The sequence below is a fragment of the Dermacentor andersoni genome, chromosome 7, assembly GCF_023375885.2.
Source record: "Dermacentor andersoni chromosome 7, qqDerAnde1_hic_scaffold, whole genome shotgun sequence".
Classification (NCBI taxonomy): domain Eukaryota; kingdom Metazoa; phylum Arthropoda; class Arachnida; order Ixodida; family Ixodidae; genus Dermacentor; species Dermacentor andersoni.
Window position 1 is genome coordinate 160,799,885 of NC_092820.1, and position 20,345 is coordinate 160,820,229.

At 45.0% G+C, this 20,345-nt stretch overlaps 1 protein-coding gene across 3 annotated transcripts; it reads left to right on the forward strand.

Annotated features, from left to right (window-relative positions):
- The first annotated feature begins 1,771 nt into the window (after positions 1–1,771).
- Positions 1,772–19,561, forward strand: LOC126533323 (uncharacterized). Of its 3 annotated transcripts, XM_055071883.1 has the most exons (3): positions 7,335–7,435; positions 11,818–12,045; positions 16,573–19,561. In XM_055071883.1, exon 3 carries the CDS (start codon positions 16,877–16,879, stop codon positions 18,464–18,466), a length of 1,590 nt encoding a protein of 529 aa, XP_054927858.1. In that variant the 5' UTR covers positions 7,335–7,435; positions 11,818–12,045; positions 16,573–16,876; the 3' UTR covers positions 18,467–19,561. The 3 variants fall into 3 exon arrangements, with proteins under 3 accessions (XP_054927860.1, XP_054927858.1, XP_054927859.1); XM_055071885.2 differs by lacking the exons at positions 7,335–7,435; positions 11,818–12,045 and adding an exon at positions 1,772–3,089; XM_055071884.1 differs by lacking the exon at positions 11,818–12,045.
- Positions 19,562–20,345: the final 784 nt, after the last annotated feature.

The window sequence follows — 20,345 nt, forward strand, 5'->3', positions numbered from 1 at the left end:
TACGCTCAGGGGCTCGCATATGGCATCAGCGACTAGGTTTAGGTGGCGCACTGCAATACCATCTAATCCTGGACTTGTGTTACGAAGATTACGCGTAATAGAAAGCACTTCATGCGGCGTGACAGGATCAAGGAAAAATGAATGGCTCAGGCGTTCTATTTTAGGCTGAAAAGTTGTTTGCTTGCTTCTCTCAGGTAACGCGAAATGATCAGAAAAAGCACTTGCTATCTGAGCAGGCTGACAAAAAGTAAGATTGTCGCATACAATTTTACAGATAAACTTAGGCGGATCATTCTTGAAAAAGTCATTCAGCAACTGCCATCGCTTTTTAGGGTCGTTTTTATTCTGCAAGAACGCTGTTTCTTAACAGGCCTCTGAGAGTCCTGTTAAGAACGTTGCAGTATGTTTTGTACCGATTTATCAGAGAACAGTTAAATGGTTGTCTTTTAGCCTTCTTATGCAAATAATCTTTTTCCCGGAAGCTCTTCAGCAGACCATCTGTCATCCTATGATTATTGAGACGTTTAAATCGATTTTTACATCGCACAGTTCGAGAGCAAGTACTGACAGATTTAGTGAATAAACTGCAGAAGAAATTAAGAGCTTCTATAGGTTCTTCAATAAAATTCAGATCTGACCAGTCAGTGGAGCTAATGGCAGAAATTAATTTATCTGTGTCGAGTATTGTAGTGAAGTAAAAGGTGACAATGTTGGCCAAATGTGTTTCGAAGATTGCGAAAATCGGAAAGTGATCAGTGAGGTCAGTGTTAACAACGCCCGCCAAAATGGGTACGTCTAGGTTTGCTCAAACATCATCAATTAGTGAATGAGAACCTTCACCAACGCATATTGTAGGCGATGTAATGAGGGATTCAAGGCCGTAGCCACTGAAGCAGTCAGTGTAGGCTGTATACAAGCTAGAATTAACATCCAGCAGGTTGATGTTTGCATCTCCCACAATCATTACACTCTTATTTTCCGACAGCAGTTTGTTAAGTACGTTATGAAGAGCATCGATGAAATCCGAAACGTTAGAACCTGGTGACCTATAAACACAACCGAGAACAAACCTTTTAGTGCTGCATGCCTCGATGGGCTCGTTAGTTTCCACTCATACCGTTTCGCAGCAATCGACGTGAAAGATTAAACCATTTCGGTGAGTGTAACTGATGCGCGGAGAAACAAAGATGGCAGCCCCACCATGTCTACTGTTTAAACGCTGACAGTATTCAGGGCTGTAAGAATGGAGCCCATACATGTTACTATCATCGCTAGAAAGCCACGTTTCGGAAACACAAATAAAAAAGAAATTATGATCAAGCGAAGATAAAAAATTATTTATCCCCTCGTGATTCTTTAGTAGACTGCGTGCGTTAAAATGAATCAGTGAAGGATTAGTGTGACAAAGTAAAGAACGAAGTTCACAAGAATACGTAAGGGACATAGCGACGAAAAAGTGACCCGGCTCGTTTAATTAGCACAATAGGCACTCTTACGTGAATATGCGCAGATCCGACTCGGCTGAAATTCGGAACACCCTGCTATCACTAGCTTTCCGCGCTTTGATCTGGCTGTTTTCAGTCCAGAGGTACTGCCACTTTTTTGCCTTCTTCAGGGCAAGTGCTTTGGCAAACAGCATTTTATTACTGATTGTCAAATAGTCGTTCACGTAAACAGCCGTGTCGTTTGTGCCAGAAAACCCAAGGTGGCTCACACGGAGCCGAGCCTTGCGGGCTCTCTTTACAAATTCATTTTCTTGTCTCTTGAAACAAAGCGAGCAACTAAATGTTGATCGGATGATCTGGACGGAACGCGATGAACTGTCTCAACGTCAGTTTAAGATAAAGGACACTCGATGACATCGCCCATACTCTTCAGAATGGCTCCGCAGATCTCCCCCTTTGTCAGAGGAATTCCTTTAACTTCAATGTTTAGCCTAGAATATTGCTCCAAATCAGCCACCCGTTTCACAAGCATTTCATTTTGGGCCAATAAGGACTTGTTCGAAGTCATCAGTTAATCCTGCCTGGCTCTGAACTCATCAAACAGGTTGCTCATAAAGTCAATGCTTTCGCGAAGCTAGGCATTTTCAGACACACCAAAGTCGTTCAATTTCAGTTTGATCTTAGAGCCCATTTCTAACATAAGGGATTCGATCCTATTGTTGAAATGTTGTTCCAGCTGTTCAATTTTTTTTGGCAAGTTCTTGACACGTAGGCATGACGTAACAAACGTCATGCCTAACAAACGTCGGCGTGAAGCCGCGCACGGCGAGAACGCACGAGCCAGAACGGGCTCGACTATGGACTCGTCTTGTCTCTACTCGCCAACGGCGCTTTGTGTAGCTTATCAAGCGCCAATCTTTGGCTATATTCTGCTCACTTGAATAAATTTTATGCAACAAATGTTAATGAGCTTTGGCATAGGCAGCAGCGCACATCCTTTCCTTTTTCTTTTTTTTTAGCGAAAGCTGCGCTCTCAGTGGTCGGCGTGAAACGCAATTTACGGCTGCAGTGCGGCGCCGTCACTGGCGAGTACACAAAACTGCCCCCCTCCGCCCAAGCCCGGGGCCTGGCGCAACAAGAAGACAGGCGAGACTAAGTGCTGCGCGGTAACTTTCTCTCAAGAGGGGGCATCTCAACCGCACTGCGCATAACTGCACAAGGGGGGTAGAGAAAGATGGGGTGGCAGCAGCCTAGGAAAAGATAGGTGGGAAGGGAGTGATAGGTAAGGGGCGAGTGAGTGCGCGTCTCGCGGACTTTTCTTGGCCATGAGGCATGAGGATGAGGCCCATGAGGCGAAGGCTACGAAAACTAAGCGCGCCTCTTTCACCGCTGCTGGAAGTAGTCCCGCAGTTTTGCTGACGTTTTCTTCTGTGGAAAATAAGAAACAATACTTGTTTTTTTTACAGCACTTAATTTGAAGCAATACGTAGCATTCACTAATGAAATATTGATATTTTATTGTACTCTTAGTTTGCTCTTCCGCGTTTTCGCACACCCGAGACCGTCGCACGTTTTGCACATTCATCAAACGCAAAATGACGACCGTGCATGTAACTCTATGTGTGCATGGGCCCGTGTCTTCTGGTGAGTGTTCGTCGCTTGCTGCACGGCCGCTCGATGCAAAGCATTGTGCTTTTGGATCGAGCGGCCGTGCTTGCTGTCTCGCCAATCAACTCCCCTGCGAGGCTGTTGACTAACTTTAGCAACTAAAGACTGTTGAAACACACAAAAAAAGTTTTTCCAGCGTCTGCGTGGAAACCAAGCGAGCCCATCTGGAAATCACAACCATCGGCACGTACAAACGAGTGAGCGAGCTTATCGCTGCGCCGGCTCTACCGACGGCAGCGTCGCCATACGGCTGCTTCGGAGCTCCGACGCACGCTGCGATGCTGGTTGTTCATAACTTGGTACATATCGTATGTGAATAAACATTGATTCACACCGAGTTATTGTATCTGCCTTGACTAGCAAAGTTATGCGATGTTGGCGAAACCGAAACCGGTGCCGAGCGCGCCCGGACTACATTGCGTACGAATACAGTCATGTGCAGAAGCTCCGCCCCCAAAGCTTTCGCTTCATAGCCAAAACGCCGGCATGTCTAGGGGACAAACGCATACAACACGTGCTAAAGAAATCTTCTCCGTAGTGCCTAGGCCATAGAGTTTCGTCTAAAACGTGGATATGGCTACGCAAATAACGCGTTTTCAAAGTAAAATCTTCATAAAATGTTTCCATTCACGAATATTACATCTTTACTCACCCACGATGCATGACCAAGCGAAGAAAATCAAGAACAGACGACCAACTGTTTCAAAGCGAGCGCGAACTTTGTCGTCTGTTCTCCAACTTTAGCGGCCCACTGATACTTTTTACGTAACATATAATCGTACACGTTATAACAAGTTCTCATAGTTAAACAAAACATGTTTTCGCGTAATAATAAAGCTAACACAGCTTTTCACGTGCTGTTCTAGTAGAAAATGAATGATTGTGACAGACGGAACGGTACTTACCAAGCGCGTCTTCAAGGTGTCCTGTCTCTACGAGAACGATGCCGATCCGAATCCACAATATACCGGCATTCCCATGCATACCACAGCGCAGCAGCGCCAGATTTCCCTCTAGGTAATGTAGTGAGAAACTCTATGGCCTAGGCAGAGTCGCATATTCAAGGAGCAAAAGCCCCCAGATTTTCTATCTCGCGCCCGTTCTTACTCGCGCCTGCGCACAAACGACTGGCGATCCCTCAAATGAACGTCTCGTTCATTCCAATGCAGGTTGAGGCAGCGCTCATGAGAGTATATCGCTAAGTACGGACAGCTGGGCTAGTTGGTTGTGATTAATATTATGAAACATCGTTCCAGCGCACAATTGAACACGGACGAGAAGAGAAAGACAACACGAACGCCGTATTTCATAATGCTCATGAGAGCCCCCGTACCAGCCCCGTACACACAGAAGCGCCACATTTTCCTCTAGAGCATTTATTTAGAAACTCTATAGGACGGCTATAGCCTCCGAGGTTTACCCCCGCGCGCGCCGCGGTAAATCTCAAAGGTCATAAGACGGCGCTTATAGGTATACCTATATTGAACTAGATATATAGCGGCGCCCATAGAGTTTGTAGGAAACTCTATGGCGGCGCCCTAGCGGTTCCCACATTTCCGGGCCAGCTTTTCCATGCACCTAGGATCAGGTCGCGTGAGGGATTTGGTGTGACCATTGTACGACATATAGGTGTTCAGTAATTTAGACGCCGCGTGTTTTCGACGTCACCTATTATTCTACACCTCTCTACACGTTTGGGCCGAGTATTGTATGGAGCAAGAAAATAGTGCCTCCCTCCCAAATGGAATGGTCCATCAACATCGGCACCAATCGGTAGAGATAACATGGGAGGGGGAAACTACAAAGCCAGCTAAAATAAGAAGAGGTCTCAGGCAGGGCTGTCCATTGTCGCCTCTGCTTTTTATGATTTACATGAGCCAAATGGAAAAGAGACTAGAACAGAGCACAATAGGAACTGACATAAGCTATATGCTGGAAGGGCAGAAGGTAGCTCAAGTACTAGCCGGACTGATGTATGCAGATGATATTGTACTGCTTGCTGACACCCGAGTAGAGCTACAGGAACTAATGAACATATGTGGAGAGGAGGGAGAAAAATTGGGACTGCAATTCAGTAGAGAGAAGTCTGGGATAATAGTATACAATGAAGAAAGGGGGAACCATTGGAAATACAAAGCACTAAGATTGATCATGTTGAAAAATACAAGTATTTGGGCATATGGCTAAACGAGGGCAAAAAGTACTTGGAAGAACAGGAAAAAATTATGATTGAAAAAGCGAAAAGGAACTCAGCTGTAATGAAACATAAGGCACTTTGGAACTATAATAGGTACGAGGTGGTTAGGGGCGTATGGAAAGGGGTTATGGTACCTGGCCCACGGAGTAAGACATATAGGAGGTGAAACTCCCGTCAGCGCGAGCGAGCGAGGACGACCAGATAAAGTCACAATTGTTGCATGCGCCGACGCTACCCTATGCAGTGGCGGCACCATGCGGCGCGTCGTAGAAGCCGCAGCGGAAAAAAAAAAAAAAACAGCAGCGCCCGGCAGGCGGCTCGGCGGCTCCGGCGCTCACTCCGGCGGCGCCCGCTCAAAGCAGACGACAAGCAGACGACACGGGTGTTTGCTTCAGCGGGCACGCCGTAATCGAACTGCGTAGGTGCGCGCACTCAAGAAAACTGTTTTGTTGTGTGCCCATCAAAAAAAGCAACACGTGTGGCAAACTTCCGCTAATCTTCCTCTTATCGCCAAGCAGCTAGGGCAACTAGTTTTCGCGAGTCTTAAAAAAAAGAAAAGGAACGGAAACACATGCACGGCGGCATCCTTCGTAAGCGCACCCCTGTGAGCAATAGAGCGAGAAACAAGCGGTCGCCCTTTGAGCGATTAGGAACGAGATAGCCATCAGTTTCGCAAGCGCAAAAAGCCGAAAACCGCCCGCCACGGAGCAAGATAGCCCTTTCTACAACCAGAAGCTACGTATCATCTTATAGCTGTCATGGAAAACGCGTTTTATTTTTTACTGTGCTCAAATGGCTGAAGGGTAGCAGCAGTTGCTCTTCGGGCTACAAGCGGTAAAGAAGCGCGCAAGAGTGCCCTAAGTAGAAGTCAGGCGCGCGCGGCCGAACGGGAGCAACACGCTCGACCGGTTGCCCTGGCAACCGAAACGGCGGTAATTTCTTCCCATGCCGCCAGGTGCCGCCAGCATGAAAATATATCCGCGGGCTTGTGACCTTTTCTGGTCGCCGCAAACAGCGGAGTTTCCACTCCTATATTTCTTGCTCCGTGACCTGGCCTCACATTCGGAAATTCAGTACTGTGCATGAAATCGGAAGTTCAGGCATGCATGGAAACGAGACAGAGAAGTGTAGGCAGGTTGGCCTTAGGAGCACACGGGAACACTCCTAATGAGGGAGTGCAGGGGGACATGGGATGGACGTCATTCGAAGGTAGAGAGGCAATAAGTAAACTAAAATTTGAACAGAGACTCCCAGCACTGGAGGAAAAAAGGTGGGCAGGAAAAGTGTACAAATATCTGTACATGAAAAGTTTGAACACAAAGTGGACACTCAGAACGAGGAAGCTGAGGAATAGATACCTACAGCCGAGGGAGGGGGTCCAACGTGGTTCTAGTGTGGGAAAGGAGGTGAAGGAGACGGAAAGAAAAATGTGGGAAGAAAGAATGCTCGGAAAGCCAGCGCTATCAATGTATAGGTCACAAAAACAGGAGATTAAGAGAGAGCTCTTATTTGATAACTCGCGGGGCAGCTCACTATATTCGAAGCTAGGACGGGGGTTTTGAGAACGAAAACATACAGGGCTAAATTTGAAGACGTGGACCTTCGGTGCACAGCATGCGGAACCGAAATGGAGACCACTGAGCATATAGTGCTGAGATGCACAGACCTTCGCCCAACCCTGGCAGAGGGAACAGTGGCAGATATGGAAGGGGCATTAGGTTTTCCCGGGGAACGAGGGCAAATAGACGAGAAAAGAGTGGCAGTAACGAAGGGGAGGCTAGAGGATTGGTGGAGGAAGTCAAGGGATAGATAACACCATAAATCGGGGAGATAATGTTTCCTCTACTGTGTTAGATAGTTATTTTGGGGGGAGGAGGGGAGTGAAAACTAGGTTAAGGAAAAGAGGATATAAAGAAAGGGGAAAAAGAATAATAATAATAAAATAGGAAGGGGAGAAAAAGGCTAGGTGGCGCCAGCCGCCGCCCGTTACAAAGGGTATAGCCACCATCCATCCATCCATCCGCGCGTTTCGATAGCACATTTTTGGTGTGTGCTCGTGTGCTGTTGATTGTTTCTGCCGTTTCGAAGACCATTTGCTCCCTACCTCGTGTGTAAAATGACAAGCGTGAGTACTGGTAGAAGCGGTAGTACGTCTTGACTAAATGCAACACCCTCTCGCCTGTGAGCAAGGCCGGTTAGCATCGTGCAAGCGATCTCGATCGGCGCGATATATAAAGGACTTCGCCGCTCGTTACGGGATACAACACAGAGACCGCTCTCCATCATTGAGGTTCAGAGAAGCTGCCCTCGACACGCTGAAGAGAATGAAAAATTCCCAGAGAAATAATGTGAATCCGATCAGACGATTTTACTGCATATATAATGTAAAGGGGGAAAAGCGATTAGGCAAGTTGATGGCACGCTGGTGTATGTTAGGGACAATGGGGAAACGGAGTCAAGTTGAATCGTTACGCCCCGTCCGAGTAAAGAATCGGTTGGCGACAATACTTAGCGAAAAGGTTGAATTCCAATTTAGCTAAATTTTGATCTAACGAAATGCGGATCTTACCGACCTCTCTTTATCGAGGTTTAACTGTATTGTCATCCAATGGCACCTGTTGCGACACTTATTCATGAGCTATTTAAGTTTTGAAGGAAGTGCTAAAAATTATTTTCTGATTTCGTGCCTTCATTGCTGCTACTGTGCCAGCAGTTCTGCAGCTTGCAGTGGAGTTTATTTCGCTAGTGAAGTGTGTGAAAATTCATCTTAAGCAGGCTGCCCTGTACAAAATGTTAACATGCCAGGAGATGTAGAACTCCCCTGCTTGTTTTGATCTTTAATGGTGCCCTCCGCCTGCCCATCACTATTATCCCAAAATCATTTGCAAGGAAACTACAAAGAACGAAATGTTCTCATTCTGCTGGAAGGACATTAACTCACAGTCAACAGATTGGCAGTCCAGGATTGTGCCTCTCAGCCACTCTGCTCGTATATCAGTGGATAATACTTATCTTGGAGAGCAGGATGGTGCCAGCAGCTGTCATGACTGTCCAACGCCCGCTCAACATCTGTGTATTGGATAGAGCTGGCGTCTGTACCTTCATAGTCAAGCATGTAGCTTTCCCAGTTGGGGAAGTGGTCCTAAATTAAGTTCTTCTCATCGACATGTAATGAGAGTGATTGTAGAGCTCTGCTTGTCCTCATTTTGACTGTATGGTGCTGATATCCTTTTGATTCAAGGTTAGCGTAAGGCCTGTAATGAGACAGCCAATATATAAGTTTTAGAAAAGCTGGACGAAGAAGCTAAAGTCTTGTTTTAGTAAAAAGCAGTGGCTCATTCCATCTGCATGTTCTCTACACTGATTTCAGATACACTTTTAGGCAGGCTTTCTGTAGCTTGAGTAGCATCCATGACACCTTTTGTGCAATTAGTTCTGCAGACTTGCTGTTCTTAAGTATGGTAATTCTTTAATTAAATCAGATAGTCTGTCATTCTTGAAGGGGAGAGGGTACGAAATATGACCATGGCCGTTGCTAGGACCAATTTTCAAGTAAATCAACCATAGTACTGAGAGAGTTCATGGCGAACGCTGTCCCTCTTCTTAGTTTTCTTAGAATGATGGTTATGCTTGCGCAAGAAGCAGCAAAACTCTTAACTATCCTCTGCCCCTGAAAGGCGTGTAGTTTGAGTCTGCTGAGTCGATAAAAGCTCAATTAAAGGAAATGCTGGACAAGTCTGTGTGTTACTGAGTTGTTTGAAAGCTTAATTCAACAGATTTTTATGTTCTGATCACGTCCTCAATGTACCTCTGCGATCTGCCCAGTCTTCCATAGCAGTCATGATGCTTAATCTTGATAAACAAGCACAAGCTCCATCATTTATATTGTTCGAAGCTTGAGCTTGAACGCTTGCATGGTGTGCAGAATGGCGGCTCAGTAGGTGCTCTCTTCCATGTTTTCCAAAATTGCTCAACGAACTGTGCCATGACAGCATCCTCTCGTCACTATGGATTTCGCAACTGAAATGTCTGTCTCTTCTTTGTGATAGAGAAAGCCTTTTGAGTCGCTTACCATTAGTGAAATGGGCTGGTGTAACTACTTCCATTTTCTCTGGTGACGAGGACATTTAAGTGAGAGGCCTGCATTTCATTACTGCCTTTACCTTATACAACACTCCCAAATTCTTGAGGCATCAGCTTTACCTTGCTGAGAACCTTCTCGGAGGCTGGAACTGCAGTTCTTAACATCCTCTCCCAAAAGCCTCCCTACCATGCTGCCTTTTCTGCAATAAGCTTCCACTCAGACCTCCTTTGAGAGCATTACTGTTGAACAGTGCACTTGTTTTGTGAGAGTTGCATTGAATTTCTGACACTCTGCTGGCCAACGAAATGCTGCCATTGGAATGGTGATCCTCTTATGCAATGCAGCGTGACTGTAGAATTGGTTCAACAAGGTTAGACCTATTTTATGCTTTGAGGGAGCTAATCATGAACTTCACCAACCTGGCTTCTAGCAATGTACCAAGAAAGTTGCAGTCTCGGTGGCAGTATCTTCTTTATATTTGGTACTCTTGATTTGGCCATTACAAAAGCTGCGGACATGCGCTCATGTTCAAAATATCTGAAAAAATGTGCAGGCTCCATAAGTTTTCTAGTTGGTATTAAAAAACATGTGCACTTGAATGGTTTGATTTTCTGGCTCAGCATCCACCCAACAAGGGACAGCCTGAGTACGAATACGATGCAGCTCTGAGCACCAGTTTCCCCACTTTCTACACTTCTCGCGGCTTGCTGTCTCAACCAATCTTTCATTGTCACAGCTCTTAAAACAGTAGCTTCGCTTAAATACTGAAATGTGCAGTCATTCCAAGGGGGTCAAATATTCTTGATACCGTCTACAGAACAGACCTCTTGCATGGTTTGTGTTCTGTCTGGAGAAACCTAAGTGCAGATCTTGAGGCAATTGTCAAAACTTGTGCCACAGGGTCCCATATTATTTCGAGTAGGAATGGCGGTTTCATTGGCTGCATCAATGAGCTCATGGTGAGACTGTGATGGCCATTTCCTCAGCCACGTACCCATCTATTCAGTCGGGGTGTTGACATTTCTGTAGGGTTGTTGTGCTTCTTCCTCTTGCAGGTCTAATGCGGAGGCCAAGTACATGGAAAGATTGAGCTAATTGCCTGGCTGTCGCTTATAGTAGGCCTTACACAGATATGTGTTGCCGCAGAATGACATTTAGCATGAATAGGCTTTTTGCAGTCCCAAAGAGCTGTCTGCTTATTCTCAACTCACTGCACAGTATCTCTTTCTTCTTTCTTGATATTCAATTGTAGCAAGGCTTTTACAGTGATAGTTTTCTTTGCCTGTTCCCCCCGCTGTGCAGTTTGTCAGTTTCTGTCCATTTATGGTCAGCTTGGCTCACTGGATGTCTCGTTGTCACTAGAAATAACATAAACAAGAACGTTCGTTGGTTAGATTAAAAGTGTGCCCCCAGCAACAGAAGCTCGATGCTCTACCCATTAAACCATGGACGCATGCTTGAAAAGGGGGCAATAAACTCATGCAAGTCAGCATTTGCGTGTCACATAGCAACAGTTTATAAAACGTCAGTGTGCATGTCTTTCTGATGGCGATGAAGGCAGAAGGTACGGGATGCAGTCGTGTCTGAAATTACACTCTAATGTGGTAAGTTTTTTTTTAACAGTCCTAATAACACTTGTAAAGCTGCGTACTTGCTGGCCAATATCCCATAGTAAATATAAGCCATTCTTGGGGCAACAACACATTTGCTGCACGTCTCTCATTATACTGTTATGCTTTGGCACGTTTCTGCAAAGTCAAGGTTAAGCACTTTGTGTCTTATGATTGAGGAAGTCTTTATCCTGTATAAGTGTACCGCTTTCTGTGTAAGGTCTTATGGTGGTTGAGGAGTACTTTCGTCACTGAAATTTGCAGTCGTCTCTTGTAATGCACAAGCTATCACTATCAAAGATATCAAGCTACGGTTCGATCTGCCAAGATCTTTCTTTAAATATCGGCAGTCAAAGCAGTTTGGTATGAGAGGAGCAACAAAGTCAGTCGGAAGATTAGGTCCTTTTTCTAAGCATTTATTCGGTGACAGAAGTGAGGTCTATATGCTGACTCTTCGAAGATCATCCATACTCTTGTAGTTGTTGACTCACTACATACGACAGCGTGATGTGGAATGTAATGAATATAAGACATGGCGCACCACTTCTTTACAGTCTACCTTCAGCAAGGCATGTCCTGATATAAATTTTAATGGTAGAGCCATATTCCGCAGCAAAATCCCTATTAAACTCCCTTTAAAGCTTCTCTTTGATTGCTGTCTAGCTACTCACAATCTTCTTTCCATGAGAAGGCTACCTCATAGCGACCACCGTCAAATCCAACTTTGCTTTGAAACAGTTCAAGAACTGATGAAAGCATTGAGTTTTTCGAAACTCCTTTTCTGTCAAAATTCCCATGCTCTAAAATTCCCAGAACTTTTACCGTGCTTGGCGTCGGCACCCGGTGCACCTGGGCCGTCAGCATCCGCGACACCGCAACCGTCAGTCGTCTTGACCCATCTGCGCGACCCCAGCACCTTTTCTAGTACGGCACTGACAGAGTCAACATCGAAGAATGGCTTGGCATATACGAACGCGTCGCTGCACACAACCGATGGGACCCGACAGTGATGCTCGCAAGGCCTGGTCGTCTGTCAGCGTGGTAGGACGGCCAAGGACAAGCCCGCTGCAGAGTTTCGTCTTTTGCAATACCCAGCACCTCCACCAAAAATGAAACGGGCAGAGATATAAGGTTAAATGGAACCGTAATTACTCTGCAGAAGATATGGCCGGTAAAATCAGTATGGCCGAACGTTAGGTTAGCCCCACTATGTCGTCTCTTACGTTTTGTTGGTGAACGTCGTCTTTGTCCCTCCTGTGGCACCGTGACATAACGTTCCATAATTTTACAGCATATACACGTCACCAATATCGGTTGGTAGTTTTCAGCCATGTTTTTGTTGATGTCATTGAAGCTCGGTATGACTGGCAGTTTCCAATCTTGTGGAATCTGACCAGTCAATAAAGATTAATGAAAAACATGGAATAAAAACCTGCTCAGAGACAGTATTCTTTAGTAATTTAGAGTTAATATTGTCAGTAGTTGTTGACGACGAAACTCTCCAATTGTTAAAGAGTGCTGAGAAATACCATCAATAAACAGCCTTATACCGTGATGTATGCAAACGGTTGACGGTTATTTTAAAAGTTGGGTTCTTTTCATCCCGAATGCCTTATTTATGTGCATAAACAGGTGTCAGCTACATTAATTGCCTATTTCAGTTAAAATTGCACTGTATGGTTTTGTGCCAAATTTCCCTTGAATAATCTAAATGAAAGAAAGATTGACGTAGGTTTGACACTGCGCCAGAAGTGCTAGTTGCTGTGCAAAATCAGCTTGCTGGTGCTAAGATCTGCACCAGAAAGTCAAATGGCTGTTCCATCACTGCACAAGGTATTTCACATTTTCTCGTCAACGCAGCATAAACTGTGCTCCACTGCCTCAACTATTCTCTAGCACTCCAACTGGTGCCCTAAAGGACTGCTTCATGGTTTCAATTGAAAGTTGTAGTGAACGGATGGGTTCCGCAAGCAATAAGTGACTCATTGTAAGAACAGTCGGTGCCATTCGGAGAGATGTGTGCCGTATCATCGAATGAAGGCTGCTGCAGGCCACTGTGGAACATTTATTAGCTTGGCTTTTGGTCTTGAACAAGAACATATCCTCCGCGAAACTGCCGGTCAAGCATTCGCAAAGTGTATACTATTATTGGCCATACAGCTTATTGTGTGTCCACCCATTCATTACCAAATACACCTGCTTCCAACACTGCGGGTGCATCCCCTAAACATGCAAAATCATCGTCCTGTCTGACTGACCCCAAATTTGCAGCAATAGGTTAGAGCATGTGATCTGTTGGCACTCTAAACAATACCTAGATGAAGACAACATGCTGTTTGGAGTCCAGCATGGTTTTATGGAAAGCTTTAACTGTCACTCAGCTTATTGCCTCATATAACAACTTAGCATTTAATAGCAGGGAATAGAGGCAGTATTTTTTAGACTTTGCCATCGCCTTTAAGTGCCTGAACTTAAAGCTCCATGAAGGTTTACGCAGTCGAATAGACACCAAATCTGCATTTTATCAGAGCCTATATTGAAAACCGTGTTCAGTACATCAAAGTCGGCAATTGTATTTGAGGCATTTCCTTTCACGACAGGTGTAGCATAGGATAGGGGTCATTCTTGGGACCTTCTCTGTTCCTAATAGTCGATGACATAGCAAATATGGTTGGATGTATTGTGCACAATAGTTAAATCACAAGCTGATGAAACTAAGCTCAGCAATAACCTTGATAAAATTTGCCACTGGTGTGAAGGATAGGAAATGAGCTTGAACATTAATCAGTGCTGTGTTTTGAAGATAAGCAGCAAGGAGACACCTTTACGCCTATTGGTAACAACCCCTAACAATGTTTCTACTTATTAGTACCTCGAGGTAATTCTAACAGAACACATGAGGTGGGACAAGCATATTGAAAACATTTTCATGAGCGCCCTCAGAAGTTTATGGACCTTTGTCGCAGTTTCAAAGGAGCCCCTATACAGGTAAATGTATAGGGGCGTTCGCTATGCTGTCAGACCTAGCTATGAATATGCATAAGCTTTGCGGGATCCATATGCCAATAAAATATTGTTAAATTAGAATTCTTACAGCAAATAGAAGTTAGGTTCATCTGCAAATGCTGCAGAAAAACTGATAGTGTGTCGCAGATGCTGAGTACTCTCCATCTTGAATAGCTACAGGGAAGACGCGCTAGACTGGCTACAACTCTTGCATTTAGTGTACAACAGAGTCCAGCATTATGAAATAATTTTACCTGTGTACTGCTTCTTGTGCCAGCATTTGTCAGTACCACAGTAGAATTATACAGGACCTATGTGCCGTGAATAATGCTTATGGATACGCAGGGTGTCTACCAAGTTGACATTTCCAAATTCCCAGAGTTTTCCAGGTTTTCCCTGAGCACCTTTGCAAAATTCCCTGAATGAGCCAGAACTCACTTTTATGTCAAGGCAGGCTGACACCATGTTGCTTAGTGCCGTCACTCTAGTAAGCATGTTGAAACAAAAAAATGACTAAATCCAGTTTGAATAGTAAGGAGTAATATCTATTTTATTTTAAAAGAAAATAGAGGGCATAGCGAAAAAAATGGCAAAAGCCATTCCAAATTGTGTCGAACATTTTCAAATACGCGTGAAAAGGAGATGCATGCATAAGTAAATATTTTTTAATATGCGCTATTTCTATCAACTGATAGCAAGCTTATCGGTATGAGGCCTGAACTTTGTCACGACTAAGATTCTCTCTGCAGCTGGAAATTCAATTTCAACTGTCCTGACATACTCTCAGTCCATACACAACATCTCAATGTTGGGTTTCACTGCTTTAAAGAGCTTATTTTGGTTTCAATGAGGGACACCTACATCTCGGTGTCAGCCAACACTGTTTTTTGAGCTCAAGCTCCTTCAAAGAGGCGGCGGCACGCTTCCTTTCCCGTTAATTCCTCGGTGCGTCGGTCCTTTCTGTTCTCAACCTCCTCCTGCCATGCGTTCACCCCATGGATCATTTGAAGCATCGTCTTGGTCAGTTGTACAGTCAACGTCCGATTTTTCGGACTCCCTAGGGGCCGCAAAAACATCCGAAAAATCGGGCAGTTCGAAAAAATGAGTGCATGCCTTTAACTGACTTTAAGGGCTAAAATTGCCACAGGCACGCCCGAAAAGCTCTTAAGGCCTGCCAGTACACTCATTAGGCATATCGGTGCTCGTACTGTGACAGGAGATGGGGTGGACGCGTGTATAATTAAGGAATATATACTGTGTCCCATGACAATTGCCCCTTCCCACGTTTATCCTTCACCGCATAACACTGCTGTAGTAAGACAAAGCTAACTTTCGGAGACGCATTACGCAACGCGTTGTGCTCTGCGAGCTTCGAAGCCAATCGCGAGGATTACAAAGGCAGAGTCGGTGCCATTGCTGACAACGGCGAATTCTTTCAATGAAAAACACAGCACCGCACGGCAAGAAGCTTAATAGCAAACGTAGAAGCAGCTAGGCCTAACGTTGCCGCGGTGATGGCTACGGCTGCCAGCGGACCTGCGTGCGAGAGTGCCGCTTCGAGGCGGCGAGATAATCAAAATGGCGGCGGTGGTGGCTTTGATTAATGTCATTTGAAACATGCAGTCAGGGCAATAGACATTGACTATATGGAGTACGTGGTGGTGCCGCAAAGCCATGCGAATTATAGGGCATGTTCGAAAAATCGGACGTCTGGAAAATCAGTCGTTAACTACTCTGGCAATACCTCGTGCCGATGACACGGCGTCAATCACGATACGTTGCAATTCCTGTTACTGGAGCCAGCATTAACACGACTTTCGTTTCCTTCCAATAAAGTTACAGCTAATTTTCCCTGATGAAAGCACAAATTCCTGAGAATTCCCGGTTTTCCCGGTTGGTAGACACCCTGAGATAGTAATTTTTTTCTCAGACTAAGAATGGAATGAATAGTCTAAGAGTGTTGTTGAAAGTAGATATGTTGTCATATTTGTGATTTGTATTGTTTGGCTATAATATTGTTTTCCAATGTTTGTGTTTTTTGTCCCTTGATTACATTTTTCGTATATTCATTCCTCCTTGGACTTAAATGAGTCGGCAGCATTTATAAATAAATTTCACAAATGTAACCATGTACCACAACAGACAATACCGTGAAACCTAGTTCGAGATGAAGTGCTGCTGTTCTTAATTTGGTCATCAGGCCCATGATGGTATTACTGAATGTTTGGGCTGTCGCACTTGACTGCAATGGCAGCTTGCACTAATACCATGCTCCTAGTCTTCTCACTATATCTTGGTTAAAAAATGTTTTAAGCAAAAATTTGCAAATTTCATAAACTTGGCCATTGAGCAATCATAAAAATATATTCATGTTTTCCAAATCGATATGGTTGACCTGCTGTGCTCTGATTTGATGTTAAATCACTACCAAGACATTGAATGAAGAAAAGGCTGATCTTTACCACTGCTATGTAATTTCATTTCTTCAGCATTTTACGATTAGCTTTTTATTTTTAAGTGAAAAGCATTACTCAGGTGAACTGTCTTGTTTTCTTGGTGCAGCATTGAAGCATACCAGCTGTCCAGCAAATGCAGATGGTGCACTTACATGAAGGATACCACCACTGCTGTAACTCCTGTGTCTTTGAGATGGATAAACTGATCTGAAGTGCTCACCAGGATCCATGCAGGCCAGCGTGTGTTTGAATTCCATTTGTGCCCTCAGAGCTTCTCGCGAACGTTCAAGCTGAACACTGCACATTCCTGCACACTCACACAGCCAAAAGGCCATTTCAGTGTCCTTCACGCTCAGAGCTTCTCACGAAAAGTTATTCTAAAGCAACACCTGTGCATCCATAGAGGTGAGATGCCATTTCATTGCCATTTATGCGCTAAAAGCTTCACAGTGAAGTCTACATTGAAGGAACACCAGTGCATTCACACAGGAGAGAAGGCATTTCAGTGCCCTTCGTGCCCTCGAAGATTCAAACAAAAGAGTACTCTCAATCGACACCTGTGCACCCACACAGATGAGAGTCCATTTCAATGCCCTTTTTGCCCTCAGAGTTTCTCACGAAAGAGTGTCCTGAACCAACACCTGCGCACCCACACAGGCGAGAAGCCATTTCAATGCCCTTCGTGCCCTCAGAGCTTCTCACTGAAAAATACTCTGAACCAGCATCTGCGCACCCACACAGGAGAGAAGCCATTTCAATGCCCTTCGTGCCCTCAAAGCTTCTCACTGAAAAATTCTCTGAACCAGCACCTGCGCACCCACACAGGAGAGAAGCCATTCCATTGCCCTTCGTGCCCACAGAGATTCTCACAAAAGAGTAATCTGAACCAGCACCTGCGTACCCACACAGGCGAGAAACCATTTCAATGCCCTTCATGCCCTAAGAGCTTCTCACAAAAGAGTAATCTGAACCAACACCTGCACACCCACACAGGAGAGAAGCCATTTCAATGCCCTTCGTGCCCTCAGAACTTCTTACAAAAAAGTAATCTGAACCAACACCTGCACACCCACACAGGAGAGAAGCCATTCCATTGCCCTTCGTGCCCTCAGAAATTTTCACAAAAGAGTAATCTGAACCAGCACCTGCGCACCCACACAGGAGAGAAGCCATTTCAATGCCCTTCATGCCCTCAGAGCTTCTCACAAAAGGGTCATTTGAACCAGCACCTGCGCACCCACACAGGAGAGAAGCCATTTCAATGCCCTTCGTGCCCTCAGAGCTTCTCAGTGAAATATTCTCTGAACCAGCACCTGCGCACCCACACAGGAGAGAAGCCATTTCAATGCCCTTCGTGCCCTCAGAGCTTCTCACTGAAAAAGTCTCTGAACCAGCATCTGTGCACCCACACAGGTGAGAGGCCATTTCAATGCCCTTCGTGCCCTCAGAGCTTCTCACGAAAGAGTACTCTGAACCAACATCTGTACACTCACACAGGTGAGAGGCCATATCAGTGCCTTGCATGCCCTCTGAGCTTCTCACAGAAGAATGCTCTGAACCAGCACCTGCGCACCCACACAGGCGAGAAACCATTTCAATGTCCTTCATGCCCTCAGAGCTTCTCACTGAAAAATTCTCTGAACCAGCACCTGCGCACCCACACAGGAGAGAAGCCATTTCAATGCCCTTCGTGCCCTCAGAGCTTCTCACTGAAAACTTCTCTGAACCAGCACCTACGCACCCACACAGGAGAGAAGCCATACCATTGCCCTTCGTGCCCTCACAGATTTTCACAAAAGAGTTATCTGAACCAGCACCTGCGTACCCACACAGGCGAGAAACCATTTCAATGCCCTTCATGCCCTAAGAGCTTCTCACAAAAGGGTCATCTGAACGAGCACCTGTGCACACACACAGGAGAGAAGCCATATCAGTGCCCTTTATGCCCTCAAAGCTTCTCACAAAAGTCAACATGGAAGGTTCACCTGCACTACCACTGATGTGAGAGGCTGTTTCAGAGCCGTTCATCTCGTGAGAACTTCTTGTGGAAGTCTGCATTAAACCAACAGCCACGCATCCACACAGGCGGGCGGTCATTTCAGTGCCCTGCATGCCCTCAGCAATCCTCAAAAGTCCTTACTGAAGGACCACGTGTGCATCCACTCAGCGAGAGGCCATGTCAGTGTTCATGTACTCGGATGTACTCATGGAAGTTCGCACTGAACTTCACTTCCACTAATGTGAGAGGCTGTTCAGGGTCCTTCATGTCCTGAGAACTTGTGGAAGTCTGCACTGAACCGACACCTGCTCGTCCACAGTCCGTAGCGAAGGATCACCTGTGTATCCACTCGGGGAGACGCCATGTCAGGGCTCTTCATGTCCTCAGTTACTTGCAGAAGTTCACACTGAACTGACACATGCACAACCCACTTATGCGAGAGACCATTTCAGTGCCACTTCTACCGCCAAACCTTTGGACATAAGAGCCACCTCGATAGGCACCTTGCCACCACAAGTGCACGTGACATGTGCGGTGCAGCAGCGCAGAGTTGTGTGCACTCCTCATTGTTCCTTCTTGCTTTTCATGTTTTCCTTATTTTTGTCATGGAAACTCAGCATGTGTACATGTGTAGTTCTACACTAGGATAAACATAGTAAGTCTTCACTTTTCATTATTATGTTTAAGCTCTTTGTTGCAGACAAGCACTTTTCTGATTGAAGCGTTCAACTGCTCTTTACTTAATCAGTTGTGAGAGTTCGTTTTGTGCACTAAATAAAATTTCGGATTGGATTTTGTTAATTATTGATATTTCAATACTTGCACTAATAGCATGTAATGTTTCATTCGCATTTATTGTGCTGAACACCCAAAAGAGAATTTGAGTGGCTATTTACTATTGCTATGTAATGCAGTTAAAACAACCTTTTCTCAGCAATTGAAAGTATGCAGTTATGTGCTTTTTGATTCCTGCTATGATTCAACTGGTTTCAGTGATACTAAATGTACTGGTATGAAATTTTTTTGCTCGTAAAGATCTGTGCAGACGTTTGAGAACTTTGAAAATTGCTTCATAATAAAACATCGTTCTCATGAATTGAAGGCCCTTTAATTTTTATACATCCTTAGCCCTTTCAGTGTTGTTTCTTCCCCACCCCCCAGATAACATACAATACATGGATAATGGCACATGCACTCTTAGTATGGTCCTCACACTCGTTTTCATTTCTATAACCTACTTAAAAGACATTTGTTAAATGAGAAAGCCAGTCATTCTAGATGCACTGTTTGACCAAGTGGTCACTGGTTGGGTGCATAATAAAAAAGGCAAGCAATGGAGATAAACACGACCTAGTGCTCACCTTAACCGAATGTGTTTGCATGAGAGTCAGCTTAGCTTCCCTCAGCTGTCCAGTCAGGCTATTCATTCTGAACTCAAGTAGATATTTCAAAACCCAGCGATATGGGCATAGCTCACATTTCTGTCATGGGAAACTCAATGTGCAAAGTGCTGATAACATCAATATAAGTTGGACAACTGTGCAATTCACAAAGTGCCATGACTACAGCAGTCCCCATGCAGCCTACTCTGGATCATGTGTAATATAAAAAAAGGGACAAGGTAATCTAGGTAGAGCTTTAAAAAAATTGTCTCGTAGTGCATAGAGGACATGCGCAGTTTTCAGGTGTTAACTAGGGCGATGCAATTCACTGGTGCTGGTATGCGCTATCTCTGGTTGATGCGAGATGTTAGTATGGCCTTGCTGACCCGACCCTGTCCTGCTGCAAATGTATGGCTTGGTACAAGGAATATTCGACAAAAACTGTGCTGGAAATACAGCCACCTTCTCTGGCTCCGGACTCTTCCAGTGCTACACCTG

Bases quoted from the DNA above. Each gene is read 5' to 3' on its own strand.
- LOC126533323 (XM_055071885.2), top strand. From the start codon at position 16,877: ATGCCATTTCATTGCCATTTATGCGCTAAAAGCTTCACAGTGAAGTCT.